The 25,510-nt window shown below is 39.5% G+C and overlaps 1 protein-coding gene across 4 annotated transcripts in view; it reads right to left on the reverse strand.

Moving 5' to 3' along the window:
* Window positions 1-25,510, reverse strand: part of P5CS (Delta[1]-pyrroline-5-carboxylate synthase) — a 313,009-nt gene that overhangs the window by 60,080 nt on the left and 227,419 nt on the right. For all 4 annotated transcript variants that reach the window (XM_067140984.2, XM_067140983.2, XM_067140986.2 and 1 more), the window contains one exon: window positions 10,365-10,516. In XM_067140984.2, coding sequence (XP_066997085.1) covers window positions 10,365-10,516 — 152 coding nt within the window. The remainder of the gene's footprint in view (window positions 1-10,364; window positions 10,517-25,510) is intronic.

The raw sequence follows: 25,510 nt of genomic DNA on the forward strand, positions 1-25,510 counted from the left end.
TAAGTCATTGATAAGACCGTAACTAGAGTTCAAGTATATGGGACTCTCACCAGGGTTACCTGATGTAAGACTTGGGAAAAATTCGAAAGGAAATAATCAGTATTTTTCTGGAAGATTTCCAACAAAAGAATAATGTTACGAAAATGTTGAGAAACCTTGGCATGGGGAGACATGGGAATGAGGAGATGAGTTTTCCCATTATACGGCATATCTTGAACGGTTCAATGCAATTTTAACCATGGAATGTGATTTTTCAGCCAACAGTAAAACGGAGAATATTCCCACAGAAATTCAATTTAAGGAATCTCGAACCAGAGAATTTTCGCCCCTACATATTTATTTTGCTAATTTATTGTATTAGACATCCATGTTATAAGCGCTAGCACGCAAATATTACATTTTTCTTCGTTCTTAGTTGTACTCTTCATACCGAGACATCAATCATCATAGTCTCGAGTTAAGCGTGTTATGCTTTTGTCTTTTTGTTTTTTCCTTAAGAATACGACCGTCATGTAACTCCTGGCACACAATTTTAGTATCAGATTATTCTTTTTGAAGCCACTTTATTAACTTATATAAGTTGGGGAGTTTCTTTGTACTATATTCTGAAATCGATTGCACCACACTCCCCGTATTATTATTTTAGCAAATTGAAATCGTACCAGAGTAGCAGACCGACGTCCTCTACGAAGCAATCAAATATGATTTTTCCAATATATTGTTCGGAATGTTCCATTTTCCTGTGGAAGTTTTTGTTTCAGACGTCGCAAGATCTTTCTGATTTAATTTACGGGGATGTATGCAAGCCTCAATAGCTCTCATAATAAATGTTCTACGCTATTATTATTATTATTATTTTCATCATCGTAAGAAGCCCCAATTTCCACATTGTTCTCCAGTCACTTTGTTTCGGGTGGAGACAGCATATAGGTGGAAAATCCCTCTGAGCGGATCGGATGATACCCATTTCGAAGTGTATGATGACTATAGAAAAGGTCTGAAAATTGTCCGAAAGAAATTTTCATAACATTCTGCCGCGTCCTTCATTATGGAGGGTATAGAAAAATGTGTTCAACCTTGTTACATGTGCCTGAACCGTGGGAGTGATAATCTGTAGAGTCTGTCAATCTATCATCGGTATGCTCACGTTTTGATATAGTGTATACTGTGCAGTACATAATAATGCAAGTTTCTTGACACCAGTGTATGTTTCAAATGAAAAACCTTTACAGAGTATAAATAAAGGAAAATATATCCTGATATGAAAAAGTAGTCAATTCCGTTGCTAAAGGTATTATAATCTGCAATGTAATATTTTGGAGACATGAAAAAACGGTTCCAAAGAAATTAAACTTAGCATTAGCATATGGGGGACAAACGCTTATTACCTCTACTAAAATACTTTATGAAAAGCCTATAATTAAGACAATAACAGGAAACAGTCGTAAAATCAACGATGATAAAACAAGGAGATTTTCCTTGATCATATACAGGGAAGAATTTATATTCTCTTTTCGTTACCTCCAATATGGACATGTTCATATAGTAAATCTTTTAATTAAAGGTGGAAGTTTCATTTGTGAGATTATGGGGTCGTGATCACGACTTATCTGTATTTTTCATGTGAGAAATGCATCTATTATTTTGTTTTTCAAGAACAATTGATCTGATGCGAATAGTCGTAAAATATGCTAGTCCTGTAATGGAAGGGTCAGATACCTACAGCATTGTCTCGGACTATGCTCAGAATTGTAATGAAAAGTGATATAAACAAAGGTGTATGTTTTCTAAATTGATGGGTGAACGTCACATTGTTCAATTTAGACCTTGAAATTTACTGAACTGTCCTTGTTGTCGTGAATCTACAAATTAAAATCAGTGATGATACCAGGTGGATAGGGCAGTAAGCAAATAGTGGTTAGTTTGTTTCACTGCTAGAGAAATGGAACTTTAATTCTGTCTTCACCCCAGGAAGGTTTTAAAATTTATCTATTCAGATCCCACATTTTACGTTCAAATTTGTAAACGTTTCACTCCAGGACAATAATTGTATCTTTCATAACTTTTCTCAGTCTTCATCAGTCTACATCATTATGAAGTAAAATGTTTCGAGGAAATATGTTCTCTAAAGTTAGTGAGTTGTGCGAGACTCACTGCACAAGGTTAGCATGTCTGACACTTACCTAGATATCCTGGGATCAGTTCTTGTCTCTTCCAATTATTTTAATCCTGAACTGAGGGTTGGAACAGGGTTCACTCAGCTTCAAGAGAAACTGAAGAGCTGTATGATTTGAGGGGCGGTGAATCCGGTCAAGAAAGCTACCTGATACGACTGAGGTTTCCGGTACGCGGTCTATATTCTGCTAGGGTGTTGTAGGATAAAACTGTATTAAGATTAAATAGTATCGTGGTGTATTAGTATATTAATTAACTTATAGTCGTGTTATCATTGGGTATTATTATAGACAATATTTCTTTCCTTTCATTTATTTGCACAGAATAAGTTATTTTCTTCTTCCTTTCCTTTTCATTATTCCGTAAAGAATGGATAAGGAGTGCATGTGTAGGAACTCTGAGTGTGGCCAGGCGTTAAACAGTATGAGGGAGGAGTTGCAGAGTTTGAGCGAGATAATGAAGATTCTCTCAGAAGACAGGAATGGAGGTAGTTCTCCCTTAAACAATGTACAGGATACAGTAGGTGTAACGGAGGGATGGAAAGGAAAGTGAGGAATTGTAAAAGACAGGTGGTCTAGTGTTTTAAGGGGAAGAAGATTGCCGGCTAATGTGTGTATTTAGGATCAGAATTCAGGGCAGGTGTCTGTGAGAAACTGGTGCGAGTTACTGCAAGTAGAACAACAGAGGGAAGTTGAGGAACAGGGAACTTTTGCTGAGAAGTGTGGAAGTAGGTGGAAAGGAAAGGTAGGAAAGGGAAATGTAGAGTAGAGAAGAGGAAAAGGCAGGTGTAACATGGTCTGGGGAGGAGAAAGGGGAGGAGGAAATAGCTTCTGTAACCGTCAGGGAAGATAAGGCCGATGGGGAGGGGAGGGGATCAAATGAGGTGGGTAGGGTTAAGGCTCTGGTCATGGGGGACTCCATTGTTAGACATATAGGGAAAATGTGTGGAGGAAAGGGAACCAGGGTAAAGTGTTATCCAGGTGTTAGGTTAAGGCAGATGTTGAGGAAAGTAGAGAGAAGGAGGTGGGAAAGTAGAAGGAGGTAGTGTTTCACGTTGGTACAATCAACGTAAGGCAACGAGGTATAAGTACCAACATAGTTGGAGATGTGTGGGATCTGGTAAACGCAGCACGGGTGATGTTTAAGGAAGCGGAGATTGTTATCAGTGGAATACAATGTAGGAGGGATGCTGACTGGAGAGTGATTGAGGATTTAAATGAGACTATGGAGTGGGTTTGTGGGAAACTGGGAGTGAGATTCCTAGATCCTAATGGGGGGGGGGGTAGGACATAGGGATCTGCGCTCAGAAGGTCTTCACTTAAACCGCAGTGGTACGTATTAGTTAGGGAATTTGTTTAGAAGGGTTATAGTGAGATACATTCAGGGAAATTGGGTGGTCTAGGGAGCGGTGTTAAGGGTTCAGAGGATCTGAAAGTCAAGTAGGGGATGACATAAAAATGTTAGTGTTGAACTGTAGAAGTATTGTAAAGAAAGGACTAGAATTAAGTAATTTAATGGATATATATTTACAAGATATTGCAATAGAAGTTGAATTATGGCTGAGAAATGGTATAATCGATGCAGAAATTTTCTCACCGAACTGAAGTGTGTATCGTAGAGATAGGATGGGAATGGTATGAGGGGGAGTATTAATTCTGCTGAAAGACGAATTTGTAAGTTACGAAAAGGATAAAGATTACAAACATGATATTCTAGGTGTAAGGCTCATCTCTAAAGATACAGTAATAGGCAACCTAATGTCTTTGGAGTGTACAGACCAGGAAAGGGTAGCGCTGACGCTGATGCTATGATAATCAGGTATGTGGGAAACGATATGGAAAGGAATGTGATTGTAGCTGGTGATCTCAATTACCAAATGTAAATTGGGAAGGTAATCGAATGACAGGAAGCATGACCAACAAATGGGAAATAAGTTATTATGGGAAATACAGCTGATTCAGAAAGTGATGGAACCAACTAGAGAGCAGAATATTCTGGACGTGATGGTGGTAAAACCCGACGAGCTCTCTAGAGATTAGTGATCACGAATCTGATTTTTTCGTAGTTAAAGATAAATGTGATAGAAAGGAAGGTCTTAAAAGTCGGACTATTGGACAGTACCATATGACTGATAAAACAGACGTCAGGGAGTTTTTAAAAAGTAACTAAGATCGGTAGAAAACGGTGAATAGGGATGTAAACATATTCTGGCATGGTTTTAGAGCAATTGTTGAGGAATGTGAAAACAGATTTGTACGTTGAAAGGTGGTAAAGAATGGTAAAAACCCAACATATTATAACAGAGAATAAAGAGACTAAGAAGGAGGGGCAGGCTGGAAAGAAATTGAGATAGAAATAACTGTGGAAGTAAGGAGAAATTTAAGGAACTTACTGTCAAATTTAATCTAGCTGTCAGCTAAGGATAACATGATCGCAAGCATAACTGGCAGTCATACAAATTTTGGTGAGAAATGGAATTGTAAGTATAGCCACTTTAAGACAGAAATAATTTCCAAGAAGGTCATTCCAGGAATCGTTAATGAACAAGGGGAGTGTGTTTGCGAGGATCCTCAAATGGGAGAAGTATTCAGTCAGCGATATATGAAGATTGTTGGTTACAAGGATAATGTCTAGATAGAGGAGGTGACTAATACTGAATATGTATTAAAATTACCTATGACAACGACGGCATTTAAAAGAACATACAAAATTTTAAAACTAGAAACGCAGCTGGAATTGATAAGATTTCGGGATTATACTAAAGAGAATGGGTTGGGATATACTACCATGTCTGTTGTACTTACTTGATTATTATTCGCATGCAGGAGCTACACCAAATGAATGGAGAGTTTCTATAGTAGCCCCTGTGTATAAAGGAAAGGGTGGTAGATATAAAGCTGAAAATTACAGGCATGTCAGATGGCATGCATTGCATGTTATGTTTTGAATAGCATTCTTTCTGATTATATTATAAATATTTGCGAAATTAATAACTGGTTCGATAGAAGGCAGTTAAGGTTTAGAAAAGGTTATTCCACTGAAGCTCAGCTTGTAGGATTTCAGCAAGTCATAGCAGATATATTAGATTCAGGAGGGCAAATGATCTGTATCGCGATTGACGTGTCTAAGGCATTTGATAGGTTGGATCATGAAAGGTTACTGGAAAAAATGAGTGCAGTTGGACTAGATAAAATAGTAACATAATGGGTAGATGTATTTCCAGAACTCAGAAAATTTGAGTAGCCTAAGTTTTATCTCACACTTTAATAATTAAGAAAGGAATTCATCATGGCAGTATTATTGGTCGTTTATATATTTTCTTACATATCGATATATATCAAATAACATGTTCTGACTGACATATTCATCATCGCCGAGCCAAAACTACTGGACATGAGGATGCAATTTTGGGGATACATTTATATTAAATGTAGGTGATCATTAAGGGAGGATTTTTGGATATTCCGTAGCTAAAGGGATGAAACGTGCGAGGGTGAATGTTTAAAATGAGTGTATCAGTATATCAGAAATTTCACAGTTCGAAGACGTGAAAACTGGTATTTAGAACATCTTTTAAAAATAAGGACACGTATTCTTTGTTTTCGGAAAATCCAATTAAGGGGGGATAAATGAATTTGAAAATGAGTTGAATTCTTTGTTTGAGGATATTTATATCTCGAAAACGAAGGGTGATACGGACAATAATATTGGTATTTGGAATCCCCTTTAAAAACAGAGAGACACGTATTTCATTGCTGGGTGGTGGAATCAACTTAATGGGGGTGTAAGGGGTGCTGTATTCTTTTTACGAGGGTACAAATAAGAATTGGACTTAAAACAATACACCCTTAAAGGTGTTTTGACTGAGGGGGTGAGTAATGATGACAAAAATATTGATTTATATGAAACCGTTTAAATTATGAAGTTAAAATTTCAAATGATATCCTAGGTGTTAAATAGCTGAAGGTTTGAAACAAATTTAACCGCTTAGAGAGTTTAATGGGGGTTAAGATCCGAAAATATATGTATAAATTCCTTCCTCCGAAAGGGATTAACGTATGAAGACAAAATTCCAAATAGCGGTATATACACTGACTGACATAGCAAATGCAACACCAAGAAGGAGTGGTCAGAACTTTATGCCAATTGCAGGGTAGACTGACGTCACTGAGGTATGCTCATGATGTGAAATGCGCCGCTGTGCTGCGCACGTAGCGAACGATAAATGGGACACGGCGTTGGCGAATGGCCCACTTCGTACCGTGATTTCTCAGCCGACAGTCATTGTAGAACGTGTTGTCGTGTGCCACAGGACACGTGTATAGCTAAGAATGCCAGGCCGCCGTCAACGGAGGCATTTCCAGCAGACAGACGACTTTACGAGGGGTATGGTGATCGGGCTGAGAAGGGCAGGTTGGTCGCTTCGTCAAATCGCAGCCGATACCCATAGGGATGTATCCACGGTGCAGCGCCTGTGGCGAAGATGGTTGGCGCAGGGACATGTGGCACGTGCGAGGGGTCCAGGCGCAGCCCGAGTGACGTCAGCACGCGAGGATCGGCGCATCCGCCGCCAAGCGGTGGCAGCCCCGCACGCCACGTCAACCGCCATTCTTCAGCATGTGCAAGACACCCTGGCTGTTCCAATATCGACCAGAACAATTTCCCGTCGATTGGTTGAAGGAGGCCTGCACTCCCGGCGTCCGCTCAGAAGACTACCATTGACTCCACAGCATAGACGTGCACGCCTGGCATGGTGCCGGGCTAGAGCGACTTGGGTGAGGGAATAGCGGAACGTCGTGTTCTCCGATGAGTCACGCTTCTGTTCTGTCAGTGATAGTCACCGCAGACGAGTGTGGCGTCGGCGTGGAGAAAGGTCAAATCCGGCAGTAACTGTGGAGCGCCCTACCGCTAGACAACGCGGCATCATGGTTTGGGGCGCTATTGCGTATGATTCCACGTCACCTCTAGAGCGTATTCAAGGCACGTTAAATGCCCACCGCTACGTGCAGCATGTGCTGCGGCCGGTGGCACTCCCGTACCTTCAGGGGCTGCCCAATGTTCTGTTTCAGCAGGATAATGCCCTCCCACACACTGCTCGCATCTCCCAACAGGCTCTACGAGGTGTACAGATGCTTCCGTGGCCAGCGTACTCTCCGGATCTCTCACCAATCGAACACGTGTGGGATCTCATTGGACGCCGTTTGCAAACTCTGCTCCAGCCTCGTACGGACGACCAACTGTGGCAAATGGTTGACAGAGAATGGAGAACCATCCCTCAGGACACCATCCGCACTCTTATTGACTCTGTACCTCGACGTGTTTCTGCGTGCATCGCCGATCGCGGTGGTCCTACATCCTACTGAGTCGATGCCGTGCGCATTGTGTAACCTGCATATCGGTTTGAAATAAACATCAATTATTCGTCCGTGCCGTCTCTGTTTTTTCACCAACTTTCATCCCTTTCGAACCACTCTTTCTTGGTGTTGCATTTGCTCTGTCAGTCAGTGTATTTTAAATTCTAGTTTTGAAACAGGAAATATTTTTAAACGTTCCATCCATAAAGTGTTAAATGACGTTACCTCCGTAAGCGAAATTATTCATCTCTCCGAAACTGCTTGACGTACAAAGTTGTAATTTTACGATAAGGGTATTCACTTATGTCCTGGAAGTAAAATATCGTTTATTTCAAACTAATTCTCCCCTAAGTGGTTCAGATGGTGGTTGACTCTCAAAAGCATGTTATCTGTTCTTCCGAAATCGTTTCTGGCACGAACTTAATTTCTTTTAAAGAAGGGTAGTCTTCTATATCCTAGAAGTTAATAAATATTTAACAACATTCACTCCTTAAAAATTATTCATTCCTCCATTACTGTTCGACGTAAAACAAAATTGCACACGTTGGTCGCTTTTACATCGTAGATGTTAAATAAGATAGGTTTTAAAACATTTACACTGCTCCGTATGGGGTTCAAATGAGTGCTAGATCAGAAAGTAAATAATCATTCCCCCAAAACCGTTTGACGTACGAACTGAGGGCTCAGATGTAGGTGGACTCTCCAAAATATAAAACTTTGAATAATAACATTCAGTTTAAAGACGTAGCGAAGCACAGTTATCTTGCGAGTATATATAGAAAAGATATCAGTAAAAAAGAGGAATCAGATATAACGCGTTTTGCGGATGATGTTATTCTCAAACTGCAAAATGACGTCGATAATGTTGTGGGATGGACAATAGGCAATGGTATGATGATAAACGGGGTGAAAAGTCAGGTCGTGAGTTTCACAAATAGGAAAAGTCGTCTCACTTTTAATTACTGCGTTGATGGGATGAATATTCCTTGTGGGAATCATTGTAAGTACCTAGGTGTTAATATAAGGAAATATCTTCATTGGGGTAATCACATAAAATGGGATTCTAAATAAAGGGTACAGATCTCTGCACATGGTTGTGAGGGTATTTAGGGGTTTTAGTAAGGATGTAAATTAGAGGGAATGTAAGTTTCTCGGATGACCCCACCTAGAGTAAGGTTTCATTGTATGGGACTCTACCAGGATTTCTTGATTCAACAACTTGAAAAAATCCCAAGAAAAGCAGCTCGATTTGTTCTGAGTGATTTCCGTAGTGTTACGAAAATTTGCATTGTTTGGGCTGTGAAGGCTTGGGTGAAAGGAGACGAGCTGCTCGCCTAAGCGGTATGTTCCGAGGCGTCAGTGGAGAGATGGCGTGGAATGGTATTAGCAGACGATTGAGTTTCAGTGGTGTCTTTAAAAGCAGGAAATATCGCAATTTGAATATATAGTTGGTATTCAAGTGGACAAACTGCGCAAATATTCGTTTTTAGGAAGGGGAGTTAAGGATTGGAATAAGTTACCAAGGGAGATGTTCAATAAATTTCTCATTTCTTAAGAAAAAAGCTAGGAAAACAGCAGATAGGTAATCTGCCACCTGGGCGAATGCCATAAATGCAGCTCAGAAGTGACTGATAGTGACATATGGCACTTGAACCTGTTTAGGTATTCTGGCTTCGCCAATGAATGTTCTTAAAGGGTTTTATCTTTTTATTTGTTTTTGAAAATGTCAGGTATTGTTAAATTTGGTTATTCGTTCATAATAATAATAATAATAATAATAATAATAATAATAATAATAATAATAATAATAATATTTCCTGGCCTTCTGATTTCTTGGGGTCGGCATCATTCGACTGCCAAATGTATTTTCTATTGCCAACCCCTATGTTGAATGATGCATTCACTGTTGCGTGTTTCTTTTTCTTTTTTTTTTGCTATTGGATTTACGTCGCACCGACACAGATAGGTCTTATGGCGACGATGGGACAAGAAAGGGTTAGGACTGGGAAGGAAGCGGCCGTGGCTTTAATTAAAGTACAACCCCAGCATTTGCCTGGTGTGAAAACGGGAAACCACGGAAAACAATCTCCAGGGCTGCCGACAGTGGTGTGCGAACCCACTATCTCCCGAATACTAGATACTGGCCGCACTTAAGCGACTGCAGCTATCGAGCTCGGTGTTGCGTGTTTCAGCAGTGGTTGGTATTGTGCTGTGTTGTATGTAAATGAATATCCATTCTTAACAATATTATCGTTAATACCAAATCTTGAAATTTTCAAGCAAGAAGTTTAAAGTTCCGTTTATTTGTTGTTACCCTGTACAGATACTTCGAGAAATAAATGCAATTGAATTAACCATGCATTGCTTTTCAAGTAAAGAATTTCGTTTAACAATCATGATTTAATCTTACTCTAGAGATTTCACACTACACTGATCATTTCCAACATTGGTAACGATAAACTACACCTTTGCAATGTTATCCTCGGATACTTTTTTTTTTCTTGCTATCAGTTTTTTATTTCATCCAGTATATAGCTCAGCTCGCTTCTGTGCTTTGAGACTTCTCTTAAGAGTTGTTGTTGAAAAGAAATCCTCTAGTCATATCTCCACAATATCCCTTGAGAGAAAAAGAAACGAAACCTATTTTCTCGGTAGAGAAGAAGGCACATACGAGTTTCAGTAGCTTACACCACTTCAGACAAGTTCGAAAACATACAAAACACGTTCACACTGAACATAACACACGCGCACTTAACGTCATATTAGGAACGTGAAGTTTCTAAGTACTAACTCCCTGTAAGTCAGGTAGCCTAAGTTCAGACAGTCAAATCTCACCTGAGGTAAGCAGTCGGGTCGAGACTCAAATATCACGAGCAATACGCCAATAGGAACGGTGATCTGTGTCAGCTCCAGACCACTGGCTAACCGAGTGCGTCGTAACACACGGTTCACATTCTGATGACTCGTTTCAGCAATCTGGTGTAGTCCTGGAAAACAAGGAAGTAACCACCCTATTACAGAAGAGAAGTGTAGAATCAATACTGTTCCCTCATAATTTGTTTCAAGTTTCGACTCAGTTAATTTATAATTGACAGATTCATCAGTCTGCAGAAACTAATTTATGAAGAAATATAATTTAGAAACTAGCCGAAAAGAAACATATAATAACATAATTATACCTGATAAAGATTAATATTTTGTTTCTCGAAAATTTTATTTTATTTATTCATTAACAGACTAAGAAACCTAAAACACACACACATATATAATATATATTGTACCAGGAAATCATTTGATAATAAGGTACGACCAAATATTTCGGAGAGTAATGATACATTATCGCAGGACACACTGGGTGAAGACCTGGAGCTGGGTACAGAGAGAGGCCCTGACAGCAATGAGTTCCAAATTATTTAAACTGAATTTATTGGTTACAGTGAAGTTTTTCCCCATAGATCCTCCTTGATGAACAGCGACACAACCATGGAAACACGATGCCTTGTGTGCAGCAACTAAACCATGGAACCACGATCCCTTGTAGTCAGCCATGTGTCTCCGTTGAATCTTGAAGGTTCCGGTGCGGGGTAACCACTCACTGATTATGTCACGTGAGTGTCCATATTTAACTGTCCCCCGAATACCGGAATGATTCACATAAACTACAGCACTCTGTGAATTGTAATATTTGCCTCGGTTCTGACTTAGAACACGAAATGTAACATTTTAAAAACAAATTGGACTTGGGAAACTTGCAGTGGCTTTCCACAGGAAGAAAAAAATGGACTTCTGTCACTTGCGTACAGTGATTCTACACAGCACTAGTTGCAAATAGAGGATTGTGGCGACGTTTAGTAAATTCGCATATGCTTGCAGAATAGGTTTGTATCACCAATCTGACATTCAATTCTGTTGAATTTCTCACCTGCTGACATCAATTTAGTCTTCGAAAGGCTAATTTTCATCACAATGCAGTTTATTCCTATTCACGTCGACGTCTGTTCGAATAACTGCACCCTTAGAATTATTTATAATTCTAAAGAAACTGATTGTTTGTAGCGACCTATTAATAGCACAGTTCACATGGAAATTTCATTTGCATTTTACATGAATATCTAATGCAACCATTCCACCGATACAGTTACACTATGAGTGCACTTGTGTCTGATTATGCAGTGTAAATCACTTGGAAAAATCACTAGCATACCTAACTACTGCATTCTGTGCGAAGCATTTATTATTATTATTATTATTATTATTATTATTATTATTATTATTATTATTATTATCATCATCATTATAATACATCCATTCCATCCATAATCATTATAGACTTCTATGCCTTTCAGCGTTCAGTCTGCAAGCCTATGTGAATTTAGTAAACGTAGCGACAATACTACATTTGCAACTAGTGCTCTGGCCTCATTTAGATCTATACATCTTATCTTTAAATCGTTAGAAACTGAGTCTACCCATCGTCGTCTTGGTCTACCCCTACTTCTCTTACCCAACATAACAGAGTCCATTATTCTCCTAGGTAACCTATCCTCCACCATTCGCCTCACATGATCCCACCACCAAAGCTGGTTTATGCGGACAGCTTCATCCATCGAGTTCATTCCTAAATTAGCTTTTACCTCCTCATTCCGAGTACCCTCCTGCCATTGTTCCCACTTGATTGTGCCAGCAATCATTCTCGCTACTTTCCTGTCCGTTACTTCTAACTTATTAATAAGATATCCTGAGTCCATCCAGCTTTCGCTCCCGTAAAGCAAAGTCGGTCCGAAAACAGTCCGATGTAAAGATAGTTTCGTTTGGGAGCTGACTTCCTTCTTATAGAATTCTGTGATCGCAATTGCGAGCTCACTGCATTAGCTTTACTACACCTTGATTCAATCTCACTTACTATATTACCATCCTGGGAGAACACACAACATAAATACTTGAAATTATCGACCTGTTCTAGCTTTGTATCGCCAATCTGACATTCAGTTCGGTTTAATTTCTCACCTACTGACATCAATTTAGTCTTCGAAAGGCTAATTTTCATACCATACTCATTGCACCCATTTTCAAGTTCCCAAAATCAGTATTCTGGCTTTTATCATACACGTAAATGTCAGTTTCGGCACCATCTGCCATTAAGACCAAGTCGTCAGCATTGACCAGACTGCTTACTAAATTTCACCTAACTGAATCTCTCCTTACCATTTTATACCTTTCAGCAGATGATCCATGTAAATTACGAATAGCAAAGGGGAAATACTACAGCTTGTCTAACCCCTGTAAGTACACTGAACCAAGAAATCATTCATTCTACCATCAATTCTCACCGAAGCCCAATGGTCAACATAAATGCCATTCATTGATTTTAATAATCTGCCTTTAATTCCATAGTCCCCCAGTATGGCGAACATCTTTTCCCTCGATACCCTATCATATGCTTTCTCTAGGTCTACGAAACATAAACACAACTGCCTATTCTCTCGTAGCATTTTTCAATTACCTGGCGCATACTGAAAACCTGATCCTGACAGCCTCTCTGTGGTCTGTAACTACACTATTTTTCATCCAACTTCCTCTCAACAACTCAATCCTTCCTGTTCCCTTGCTTATAGATAGGTGAAATTACTGCTTTTGTCCAATCTGGAGGTACCGTACCAACACTCCATGCTAATCTTACTACTCTATGAAGCCATTTCATCCCTGCCTTCCCACTATACTTCACCATTTCAGGTCTAATTTCATCTATTCCTGCTGATTTATGAAAATGGAGTTTATTTACCATCCTTTCGACTTCCTCAAGCGTAATTTCATCAGCATCATTTTCCTCCTCCCCATGAGCTTGGCTGTTCGCAACACACCAGGAAGATTTCCTTTTACGTTGAGAAGATGTTCAAAATATTCCCTCCACCTCTCCAGTGATTTCCTGGGATTTATTTTGAGTTCACCTGAATGACTCAAGAACTGTTCATTTCCTTTTTCCCTCCGTTCCTAAGATTCTTTATTACCGACCAGAAAGGTTTCTCGGCTGCTTGTCCTAGCCCTTCCCGATTATTACCAAAATCTTCCCACGACTTCTTTTTGGATTCAATAACTATTTGTTTCGTACTGTTTCTTTCATCTACGTACAATTCCTTGTCAGCCTCGGCCCTTGTTTGGAGCCATTTCTGATAAGCCTTCTTTTTAAGTTTACAAGCTGCTTTCACTTCATCATTACACAAAGATGTTCGCCATTCCCCATCTTTAAACACAATTGTTCGTAGGCATTCCTTTGCTGCTTCTAATACAGCATTCCCGTATACCACCCATTATCTTTCTATATCCTGAACCTGATTACTGTCTACTGTTCGAAACTTCTCACTAATCATATCCATGAACTTCTGTCTAATTTCCTCGTCCTGGAGATTTTCTACCCTTATTCGTGTGCACACAGATTTCACTTTCTCTACCCTAGGCCTGGAGATACTTAGTTCACTACAGATGAGGTAGTGGTCTGTATCATCGAAAAATCCCCGGAAAACTCGTACATTCCTAACAGATTTCCTGAATCCGAAAGTCGGTTAAGATATAGTCTATTATGGATCTGGTACCCCTAGCCTCCCATGCGTAGCGGCGAATAACCTTATGCTTGAGGAATGTATTCGTAACTGCTAAACTCATACTAGCACAGAAGTCCAGCAAACACTTCCCATTCCCATTCCCATTAGCTTCCATATCTTCCCCACAGTTACCAATCACCCTTTCGTATCCTTCAGTTCTATTTCCAGCTCTCGCATTGAAATCGCCCATTTGCACTATTCTATCCTTGTTGTTGACCCTGACTACGATGTCACTCAATGCTTCACAAAACTTGTCAACTTAATCCTCATCTGCACCCTCACATGGTGAATACACTCAGACAATTCTCGTCCTAATTCCTCCAACTGACAAATCTACCCACATCATTCGCTTATTTACGTGCCTAACAGAAACTGTGTTACGTTTAATGGTATTCGCGTTAAACAGCCCTACTCCATACTCTGCCCTTCCCTTTCTAACACCCGTCAAGTACACTTTATAATTTCCTATCTCTTCCTCGTTATCTTCCCTTACCATAGTATCACTCTTAGCACATCCAGATGCATCCTCTTTGATGACTCAGCCAGTTCTACTTTCTTTCTTCCATAAGCCCCATTAATATGGATAGCTTCCCACCGAATTCCATTTCGTTCGCCAAGTTGTTTCAAAGGAGTCCCTCGCCTGTCAAATGGGAGTGGTACTCCGTTACTCCTATAGCTCCGAGCCTTGCTTAAAATTTTCTAAGCCCGGTAAATTCGTGAAGCAGGATGCTACCCTACTTACACATAGTCCAAGTGGGGATCTCTCCTCTAACGGGTTATGGACCACCAGTGGATTGTATAGTCCTAGCCGCCTGAGCACAAGGAGGGCCATGACTCAGAATATGTCCAAGATGCCCACTCCCATACCATAGCAACTGGTATCCCGACTCTCAGGACCACTTACTAGGCCACTCAGCCGTTGCCCATGGTTCACAAACTAGAACGTGGCTACAGTAACCCACACCACGAAGTATTATTATTATTATTATTATTATTATTATTACATATTATTATTATTATTATTATTATTATTATTATTATTATTATTATTATTATTATTATTATTATTGTGTAAAGTCTGTTCGCAAAATAAACCATCACTTTCACTACCGCGTTTGATATAATGTCTAAGTGAAGACATAATGTCTAAGTGAATTATTAAATACTTCTTGTACGAAAGGAAAAATCTCCAAATATTCTGTTATTTACATCGTAATGTTAAAGTAGAGTTCACTTGGGAAAATCAGTATTCTGGCTTCTATCATACGCGTAAATATTAGTTATACAAGTCTTAGAATCACCTTCTTCAATTTATAAGTTCCTCAGCGAGGTTGTACTTACTGAAAGTTTTTAAGTACCGTTACGCCGGAATTATTCTATGTTCCGCAACTCGTACGTCACTTAGTCATAATCTTGCCCTGCAGGCCGACTCCGTACCATGCGGCGAACCAACATCGTCGTGTTGCTGGTGTGAACTGAAGTAACAGGCACAAGAGACAATAGCATTTTATACAAATCTATCTCTGGCGTAATGTTTCATAAATCTCGAAAATATCCGTAATCCCTGGATCGATTTTGGAGAAATCAACATGAGGAGACGTTTAAAATGTGTTCTATAAGAGATCCGTTGTTCTCGAATCGATACCCCAATTGGTTTAGACGATAGCAAATTTCTGCATGGACGTTTCCAGATCATATGACATAATCTGTCCTTGACCCCGTGCTGGCTGTGCGGTGAAGGAAGCTTTGTGGTGGGTTGTCTACTTGTAGCTCCTGCGAGACTTCGATATTATTAGCGCTGAATGTACACTCGCTAATACTTTATACATTATTCATGACGTATTTTATTCAAGAAATACTTGATGTACGGTCAATCCCGGTTATATATATAAGTTTCCTCATTAGATAATGTGATATTGACCGAGTACTGACATGTCCCCTAAGCATCCTTTTGAAGAGATGTATTTAATTTCAATGACAGGTTGCAAAACCCCTTCTTACTCTTCCTGGCCTTATCCCATTTATCTTGGATAAGCAATTTGAATGGGGTTCAGCCCAGTTTTACGACCGAATGTCTTTCTTGACGCTAACCCTATATAGATTCATTATTGCTTCTTTTTATGAAGGTGTGTGGTGTGATGGGTTGTGCGCAAATGAAGATACAAATTGATACAAACACCAACATCTAGGCCCAGTACCAAAAAATTAACTATACGCAGTTAAAATCCGTGACCCAGCCAGGAATTGAACCCTACGCCCTTTGAACCTAAAGCCAGTACACTAACAATTGAGCCAAGAAGCCAGACTGGTCGAATAACATAACTAAAGATGAATAATAAGCTGTATAATAATTAATTACGCTATGGAAAGATTACGTTATTATATTAGAAAAACCGATGATATACCAATGATTCCAACTGGTTTATTCTGCCTGTGGATTGAGTGATCCAGCTAGGAGTGCAATTACATTCAAATCTCGACATGAGATGATTTAATTTATCTGATTAGCCCTTTAGTGACCTCTTCCCTGGTGTGTGACCATGAACAGCATTGGCTTTATTCTTTCGTTTAGGCGCGCGGCTGTGAGCTTGCATCCGGGAGATAGTAGGTTCGAATCCCACTATCGGCAGCCCTGAAAATGGTTTTCCGTGGTTTCCCATTTTCACACCAGGCAAATGCTGGGGCTGTACCTTAATTAAGGCCACGGCCGCTTCCTTCCAACTCCTAGGCCTTTCCTGTCCCATCGTCGCCATAAGACCTATCTGTGTCGGTGCGACGTAAAGCCCCTAGCAAAAAAAAAAAAAAAATTCTTTCGTTTAGAAAAATAAAAATATAACTTCAATTATGGTAATTTGGGAGCGATTTTTTATTCTCAATTACTCACTATTCTTAATGTGGAAGAAATCAGGCACACCTTTTGCATACGGACATATTAACGCATCGGAAAAGAATAAATAAAGCATATTTAACGGATTTTTCATTATGGGTATAACAGGAGAATTGTTTGGGGTTGAATCAGACAGATTCCTGTGAAACTTACTAGGACTATAAAATAACGTTCATGTTATGGAAACACTCGTTTTACTGTAAAGCCAATGGTAAAGTATTAATTAATTTGCTAAGAAACAACCGGGCGGATCAGAGCAATTAGCTCATTTGACGTTGAATGACCTCGCAAATGTGCTGTAGAAATGTACCGATAGTTATATTTTAAAGTCAAATAAATCACTTGGCACCGAAAATGAGATTTTAACAATACGATCAGAATTTCTCGCTCTAAAAATCTATTTTATTAACCCGTACAGGGATATATAGGAAATTATTAGGTGTTCTAAACAGGTGTTAAAAACTGAAGGGCTGATCATCAGTAATATTACTGCACACAACATAAGTTACTTTCTGTTAGGAACATAAATCGGCGAATGATGTGGGTAGATTTAACAGCTGGAGAAACTAGGACGAGAATTATTTCAGTAACTTGTAGCATATGAGGGTGCAGATGATAAAGTTGACAGCTGTATGACGCACTGTGTGACATCGCAGTCAGTGTCAACAGCAAGGATTGTACATTGGTATTGGGCGATTTAAATCCGAGAGTTGTAAATAGAACCGAATAATATGAGAAGCTGATTGGTAAATTTGGTGAAAATATGGAAACTAATAGGAATGGGAAGCTTTTACTAATCTGTGCTAGGATGGTATTAGGAGTTACGAATATATTCTTCAACCATAAGGCTATTCATCGCAAAAAAAGGGAGGCGTAGAGGGTGGGGGGCGGGGCACCAGAACCATAATATACTGTATCATAACCGACTTTGAATTCACGAAATCTGTTAGGAGTGTGCGGTAATTTCGGGGATTCTTCTATGATACAGACTGAGTGACATCGTCTTCACAGTGAACAGTAAGGATACGATAGTACTCTTGAGCGTCCGGCTCCGTGGCTAAATGGTTAGCGTGCTGGCCTTTGGTCACAGGGGTCCCGGGCTCGATTTCCTACAGGGTCGTGAATTTTAACCATCGTTGGTTAATTTCACTGGCACGGGGACTGTGTGTTTGTGTCGTCTTTATCATCATTTCATCCTCATCGCGATGCGCAGGTCGCGTACGGGAAATAAATCAAAAGACCTGCATCTGGCGAGCCGAACTTTTCCTCGGACACTCTCGGCACTTAAAGCCATACGCCATTTCATTTTTCAGTGCTTACGAGCGATTTCAATGCGAGGGTTGGAAATAGAACTGAAGAACATGGCAAAATGGTGGGTAAATATCGGGTTGTTATGTAAGCTGTTCTGGAGTAAACAAAATATCTCTGGGCGTAGGTTAGAGAACAGTAACGACTCCTGGTGTTTTAGATGTGTAGGATAAAGCATTAGCAGTTAGACCTACAATAAAATGAAATTGGTAGGGTAAACAATAATTACCTGTTCCTTTTTGGTGGTGATGTTTACGGAGAATAATTCCTACATTATTTAATTCAGTCACAAATTCATTGTTCTGAGTACTTCTATGGTTGCAGAACAATTAACATGGCCAACAGAACAGATTATTTGATTGTCTACACCCACTTAACCACGGTATTTCTGTGCACTTAGAAACATACACTTTTTGCCGCCTATTTTACGAAACTGAGTTGGGTAATGATGTTGTAGGCCGCCCTTTACAAATTAGTTCCTTTCTTCCTTGAATGTTTAAAGAACTGAACGATATATTCGTTGATTACGCAATCACAAGGTTCACTTTCTGTATTTTCACATTTAGATGTACTCGCATTACAAGACATTTTACGACGCACTGATTCAGCACGCGCTTTGGATCTAGAAAAACTGGTGTCGTACGAAAGACCTCGTTCTCACTACCCGATGTCTTGAGCACAGTTTCTCTCGAAAGCCCACCTCCCTCCCGCTACTCTGACGTCACATACAGCCATGTGGACCCAGTTAGAGTATAAGATGAAGCGAAGAGGTCCGCACGCCAAATACCAATCTGCTCAAAATAAATCTCTTTTTCATTAAGCCTTTCAATAACGTTATTAATTGTGATTTGTGATTTAGTTTTCAGTTACGGCAATGAATGTTGATAACAGTTTGTACAGACAACCTGTGGAGTGTAGGATGATGCTCATAACCTATATATGGAATAGTCATCATTGTTGGAGAAAGTGATATCTGTCTGCAAGACGAATAAGGATAGGTAACCTCCAAGAAAACGAAAGTAGACAGAAGTACATGCATATTAGTGAAAAATTCCAAACAATAGACAGTAATCAGCTTCAGGATATAGAAAGGAAATGGGTGGATACAGGAATGTTGTAGCAGAAACAGCAAAGGAATGACTGGAAACAATTGTGTGTAAGGATGGGGAAAGGCGAATATTTTGGCGGAATGTTGAAGTGAGGGAAGCTTATAACGTAAAAGGAAGGCACATTAGAAATAGCTCCAAACAAGGACCGATGCAGACAGGGAAACGAAGTCGAAAATAACGGAGTGAATCAAACAATTATTGAATCCAAGAAGTAGTGTTGGGAAGATTTCGGGAATAACGTGTAAAGTCTTGGTCAAGCGGCAGGGAAATCTTTCAGGACAACAATAAGGTATCTTAGAAAGGGAGGAGAAAAGAAAATGAATAGTGTTTCGGGTAAATCAGGTGAGCACATAGTAGACCCCATGGAACCACTGGACAGGTGTAAGGAATATTTAGAAAATCTTCTTAACGTAAAAGTAAATGTTTTTGTGGACGTCGCGAACAACCGAGTTCATGGGGTGGAGGACAATGATGCTAGTGAAATTATGCTTAAGGATGTGGAGACGATAGGCAATAAACTCCATTGTCATAAAGCATCAGGAATAGATGTAATTAAACCCGCAATGGCGAAATATAGTGGGAACGCAGAGAAATACCATTGGCATGGAATGTTAGTAAGGTACATTTTGATTGGTCGAAAGCAATAATTCCACCTCTCTATAATCGAGGGGATAGGAAGAATTGCAATAACTATCGAAGTATTTCGTTGATCAGCATACCATGAAAGGTATCCAAAGGCATTTTGAAAGGGAAGGTGTGATCAATGGTTGAAACGAAGTTGGATGGAAAACAGTGCAGTTACACACCACAGAGATGATGTCAAAATCAGGTTTTCGGTATGCACCAGGTAAGTGAAAAATATTACGAGAATAATAGACAGTAATTTTATGTTTCGTAGATCTACAGAAGGCGTATAAAAATTTGAAACGATGTGAGCCTTACTGAGGGATTATGAGATTAAAGGTAGATTATTCAAAGAAATAAAAGGCATTTATGTTGACAATTGGGTTGCATTGAGAATTGATGGTAGAATGAGTTCTTGGTTCGAGGTACTACAGGGGTTAGCTTAGGCTGTAAGCTTTCAACTTTGTTGTTCATAGCTCAAGTGGATCATCTATTAAAAGGTATAAAATGGCAGATTGAGTTGGGTGACAATGTAGTAAGCATTTTGACATATGTCAAAGACTTGGTATTAACCCGATATGTCCCAGCGTTGCCATCACCGTTGCCATATGGCAACGCTGTGTTACATGTGTCTGTTTTATTTGTTGGCTATTCAACTATTCACTTTTCATAAAACCATTGCCAGAATTGTACATAATAGGGACCTGTGTTGTTAATTCTGAATGGTTTTTTGTCAGTTACTCAAGTTGTTTGTGTGCAGTAACATCGCAAAGTGAGAGTGAGGAAAAGAAATGTCAAATCAAGGGGACTACAATTTCATGAACAGGTATATTTACATTCCTGCAAGGAATTCTTCCTTTCTGGTTATTGCTATTTTCTGAAGAAAGTTGTAGCATTACGTTAGTATAAAAGAAAAATATGCTGGCTCCTATAAAGTGAAGATATATAAGGATTTATGATGCTGTTGCCATATGGCAACGCTGGGCCATAATGGGTATTTCAATTTTTTATCCGCTCCTAGCATTGCCATAGCAGTCTGTATACTACTATTTGCGCACAATACCTGACTGCTTGTAATGTATAGCACTTTAAAGTTGTTTTCTATATTTTCAGCCCGATAAATCTAAAAGAAGCTATTGACTACTTGGATGGAATACTGTCCAATGATGAAGAACCTCAAGAGTTGTTTATCGAACTTCCTGACGTTGAAAGTGGTGCTTTGAGTGGTGAAGATGATCAGATGTAAGGCTAAAGAATGAAATTGTTTCAAAATCAATGCGCAGAAATCGCTTTCAACAGATACTACAGTTTCTTCATTTTGAAGACAGCCGTAAATCAGGAAATGACAATTACAAAATGTGGAAACTTTGACCCATCACAGACCATTTGAAGTCCAATATGCTCAAATATTTTCACCCTGAACAGCACCTTTCCTACGATGAGAGCATGATAGCATACTTCTGTCGTCACGGTTGCAAACAATTTATAAAAGGTAAACCATTAAGCTTCGGGTACAAAGTTTGGTCGTTATGTACTCCAGCAGGTTATCTGATAAATTTTGAAATTTATCAAGGTAGAAATCCCAGAGCAAATCAAGTTTATGAGGAGAGATTTGGGAAGTCTACAGCTCCACTGTTGAATATGATTGATGATGTTCACTTTGATGTACAGCAGCTACCATTCTCATTTTATTTTGACAATTTATTTACCGCCCATCCGTTGCTAGCCTATTTGAAATCTCGAGGTTATTCGGGCACAGGTGCTATTCGCGAGAGCAGAATTCCCAAAAAACTGTCCACTTGAGAACCAACAGACCCTAAAGAAGAAGCCTCGAGGATACTGCACTTCAGTGAAAATGGAAGTAACCGACATACTTGTGACTAAATGGGTCGATAATTCAGTTGTGAGTGCTGCATCTACCACATTCGGAATGAATCCCACTTTGAGAGTGCAACGCTATTCCAGTGAATAAAGAAAGAAAATAGGTGTTAACAGGCCAAATGTAATTGGCAAATATAATAAGCACATGGGTGGTGCTGATCGCATGGACCAGAATGTGTCTCTGTATCGCATTGGAAACCGAGGCAAGAAGTGGTGGAGTAGTATTTTCACTTGGTTGAGCGACGTATGTGTGCATAACGCGTGGCAGGTGCATAGAGTAGCCCATCCAAGTATACCACAACTAGAATTTAGGCGTCAAATTGCAGTTTACTATTGCAACCACTTGGTGAAGGCCCTAGAGGCCCAGGACCTACTCGCAAACGGAAATCTGACGGAACTACTCTAGAATACCTACGCTACGATGGACTAAACCATTGGCCGATTCCCATTGACAAGAAGAGGAGATGCGCCGCTGACAACTGCTCCACAATCGGTCGCACTGCTTGCAAGAAACGTGATGTAGGGCTTTGCATCTAATTCTTCGTGAAATACCACATCAAGGAATGAAAGGAGTAGTAGAAACTATAGTATGGCCGCAGGCATAGTAACCTTTTGTTAGAAAAAGAACAAAATTGTGACCTCAATAGCATGGTACCCTTACATCGATAGAATAAGTCAAACATCTATTCATTATTGGAAGGCCCAAAAGCCTTAACAAATTAACTGATAATGCCTTAAATTAATTGATTTACCCTTCAAGCTACTACAAAAATTAACACAACATTGTACAAAACATTTCTTCTTGTCTTTCTTTTTTTACTCAATATTTCCCAGTATGACCCAGCGTTGCCATATGGCAACACCCTCCTTCGAGGATATCTTACATCTGAAAATCATTTTATTGTTTTCATATCCATATAGGACCACTGAGACCAATTATGACAGGGTTACTCATTAATTAAAAAATTATAATTCTGGGACATACTGGGTTAATTGTAAACACCGGGCGAATTGGCCGTGCGGTCAGGGGCACGCGGCTGTGAGATTGCATCCGGGAGATAGTGATTCGAATCCCACTATCGGCAGCCCTGAAGCTGGTTTTCCGTGGTTTCCCATTTTCACACCAGGCATATGCTGGGGCTGTACCTTAATTAAGGCCTAGGCCGCTTCCTTCTAACTCCTAGGCCTTTCCTATCCCCTCGTCGCTATAAGACCTATCTGTGTCGGTGCGACGTAATGCCACTAGCAAAAAAAGTTAGGTTGTGCTGAAGACCAACAACCTAATATCTTAAAACATGGAAATAGATTCAGTGTGCATGATATGAAAATTAGCACTTCCAAGACTAAAATGATGTCCGTAAAGAAGAAAAATTTTAATATCAGCTTGGGAATAAAAAACGGGAATCGGTAGTTCATTTCAGGTATTTAGAATGTCTATTTTCCAAGGATGGTAGATGGTACGTGAGACTGACGCAAGGTGCTGCAAAGCTCATTCAGTATGCACTCATTTGATATCAACAATATTCTATAAGAGGGAAGGGAGTTCCCGAACGGAGCTATCTTTATACCGGTCTGCTTTCAGACCAACTTTACTGCAAGGGACTGAGAGCTGGGTTGATTCTGGATATCTTATTCAGAAGTTAGAAGTAACAGACATGCAAGTAGGGAGAATGGTCGCTGGTACAAACACGTGGGAAAAATGGCAGGAGGATATTCGGAATAGGGAGATGAAGGGTAAGTTGGGAATGAATACGACTGATGAAGTTGAAAGAGTAAACTGGTTTTGGTGGTGGGGACATGCAGGCGAATGGAGGAGGATGGATTACCTGGAAAACTTACGGACTCGGTCATGGAGGGTAAGAGAAATAGAGGGAGACCAAGACGACAACAGTTAGACTCAATTTGTAGTGAATTAAATATAAGAGCTATGCAACTAAACGAGGCCACATAGTTATTTATAAAATGAGGATTGTGAAGGCCTTTAGTAAAGTCTCAGAGGCTTGTAAACTGGACGCTGAAAGGCATAACAGTCTATAATGAAGATATATTATGTATCTATGTATGTATGTATGTATGTAGGTACCGTATGCTGAAACATAACAAAATATTACTGACCTAATACTTCTGGTAAGCTAAGATATTATGAAGTAAAGAATCTTTATCTTACATAAATGAACGTACATGCTGTTAATGTAGACTTTTTATTAGTAACAGCGAGGAAGCTGTCGGATTCCGTTTCAGAATCACTAATTTTTTCTATGTGAGAATGGTAAGGTTTTTGCGGAGTTTTTAAGTCTATACTGACTCTCCAATGAAATTTCAGTTCAATAGATACCTTCCATACACCAGTTTCCATTTGAAACTGCAGCAACAAATTACTACATTTCAAAGTAAATATTATTTTACGGCAGTATAACTATTGTTATAAATTTACGATCTCATCTTACCAAGATTCGTTGCAATAGACTGGACTGCGGTTTTCATAGCGGACTTAAAAATGATCCTGATTTATTAAACATGATTTATTTGATGCATGTTGTGTAAATGAACCATATGTTGCAACTGCTTCGTTGAATATTCTGATGCCCGTCAGGTTTGTTAGATTTCACTGTTCATGTCTGATGTCATTCTATCTGCAGTGTTCGTATTTCATCCTGAAAAATGAACGGCATGTGCAGGAAATCTTTTCAAACAAATAGCTGTATGTACGTTTGATATTTGACTACTCGTCGAGAATAATATACGTGCTCGAGTGGATTGATGACTTCCAGAAACCCATGATAAACTCCGAATACTCGAATATTGCGAGAGTACGTCGATTACTGTCAAGTAAGGGAGTTTGAAATTACTCCATGTTACCTAATAAACGCACTATTAGTGGAATCTGATAACGAAGTAGATAGCTCGATAGCACAGCATAAAGATATTCAACACCTCTCTTGAATATAAGATTCCCCGTGCAACTTGAGCCACAATCTACAGACACAAATGCTGAGATAGGACTTTCTTCGAAATGTCAGGTGATTCTTTCTTAATGGCACCAGCTTACTGTACATGATATGAAGAAATCTTCTCAAACTTTTCCATATCATAGGCTATTAAAATCCAAGCAAATATACATACTAAGCAATCCGTGTCCCCGCCTGGACAACTGTTGCCCAGTCAGATAGCCTGCAAATACTGGATCATAGAATATAAGGCCTAGTATTTTGTAATGCACGGGGCTGAGTGACTGAGAGGGTAAGTGTGCGGGTATTTTAAGCCTAAGTTAGAAAGTTCCGTCCCGGTGGTTTTTGAGAGTGCTGAAATACGTCTGCGTCGTTTTGGATTTTACAGGCATGTAAAGGAACTAATGAGGGACAATATTCCGGCACATCAGAGTATTCGAAAGCTGAGAAAATAGTTAGTTGGTCTTAAAACCAGTAGGATTATTATTGTTTTTAATACGTTGCTCACGCTGACATAACAGCATCACTCAAGATACACATCGACCCGACACAATATTTATGATCTTAGAGTGATACAGTTCATTATTGTCTAAGAACATTTGCTTGAAAATAATTTTCGTGCGAA

This window comes from Anabrus simplex, chromosome 2, assembly GCF_040414725.1.
Source record: "Anabrus simplex isolate iqAnaSimp1 chromosome 2, ASM4041472v1, whole genome shotgun sequence".
Taxonomy (NCBI): domain Eukaryota; kingdom Metazoa; phylum Arthropoda; class Insecta; order Orthoptera; family Tettigoniidae; genus Anabrus; species Anabrus simplex.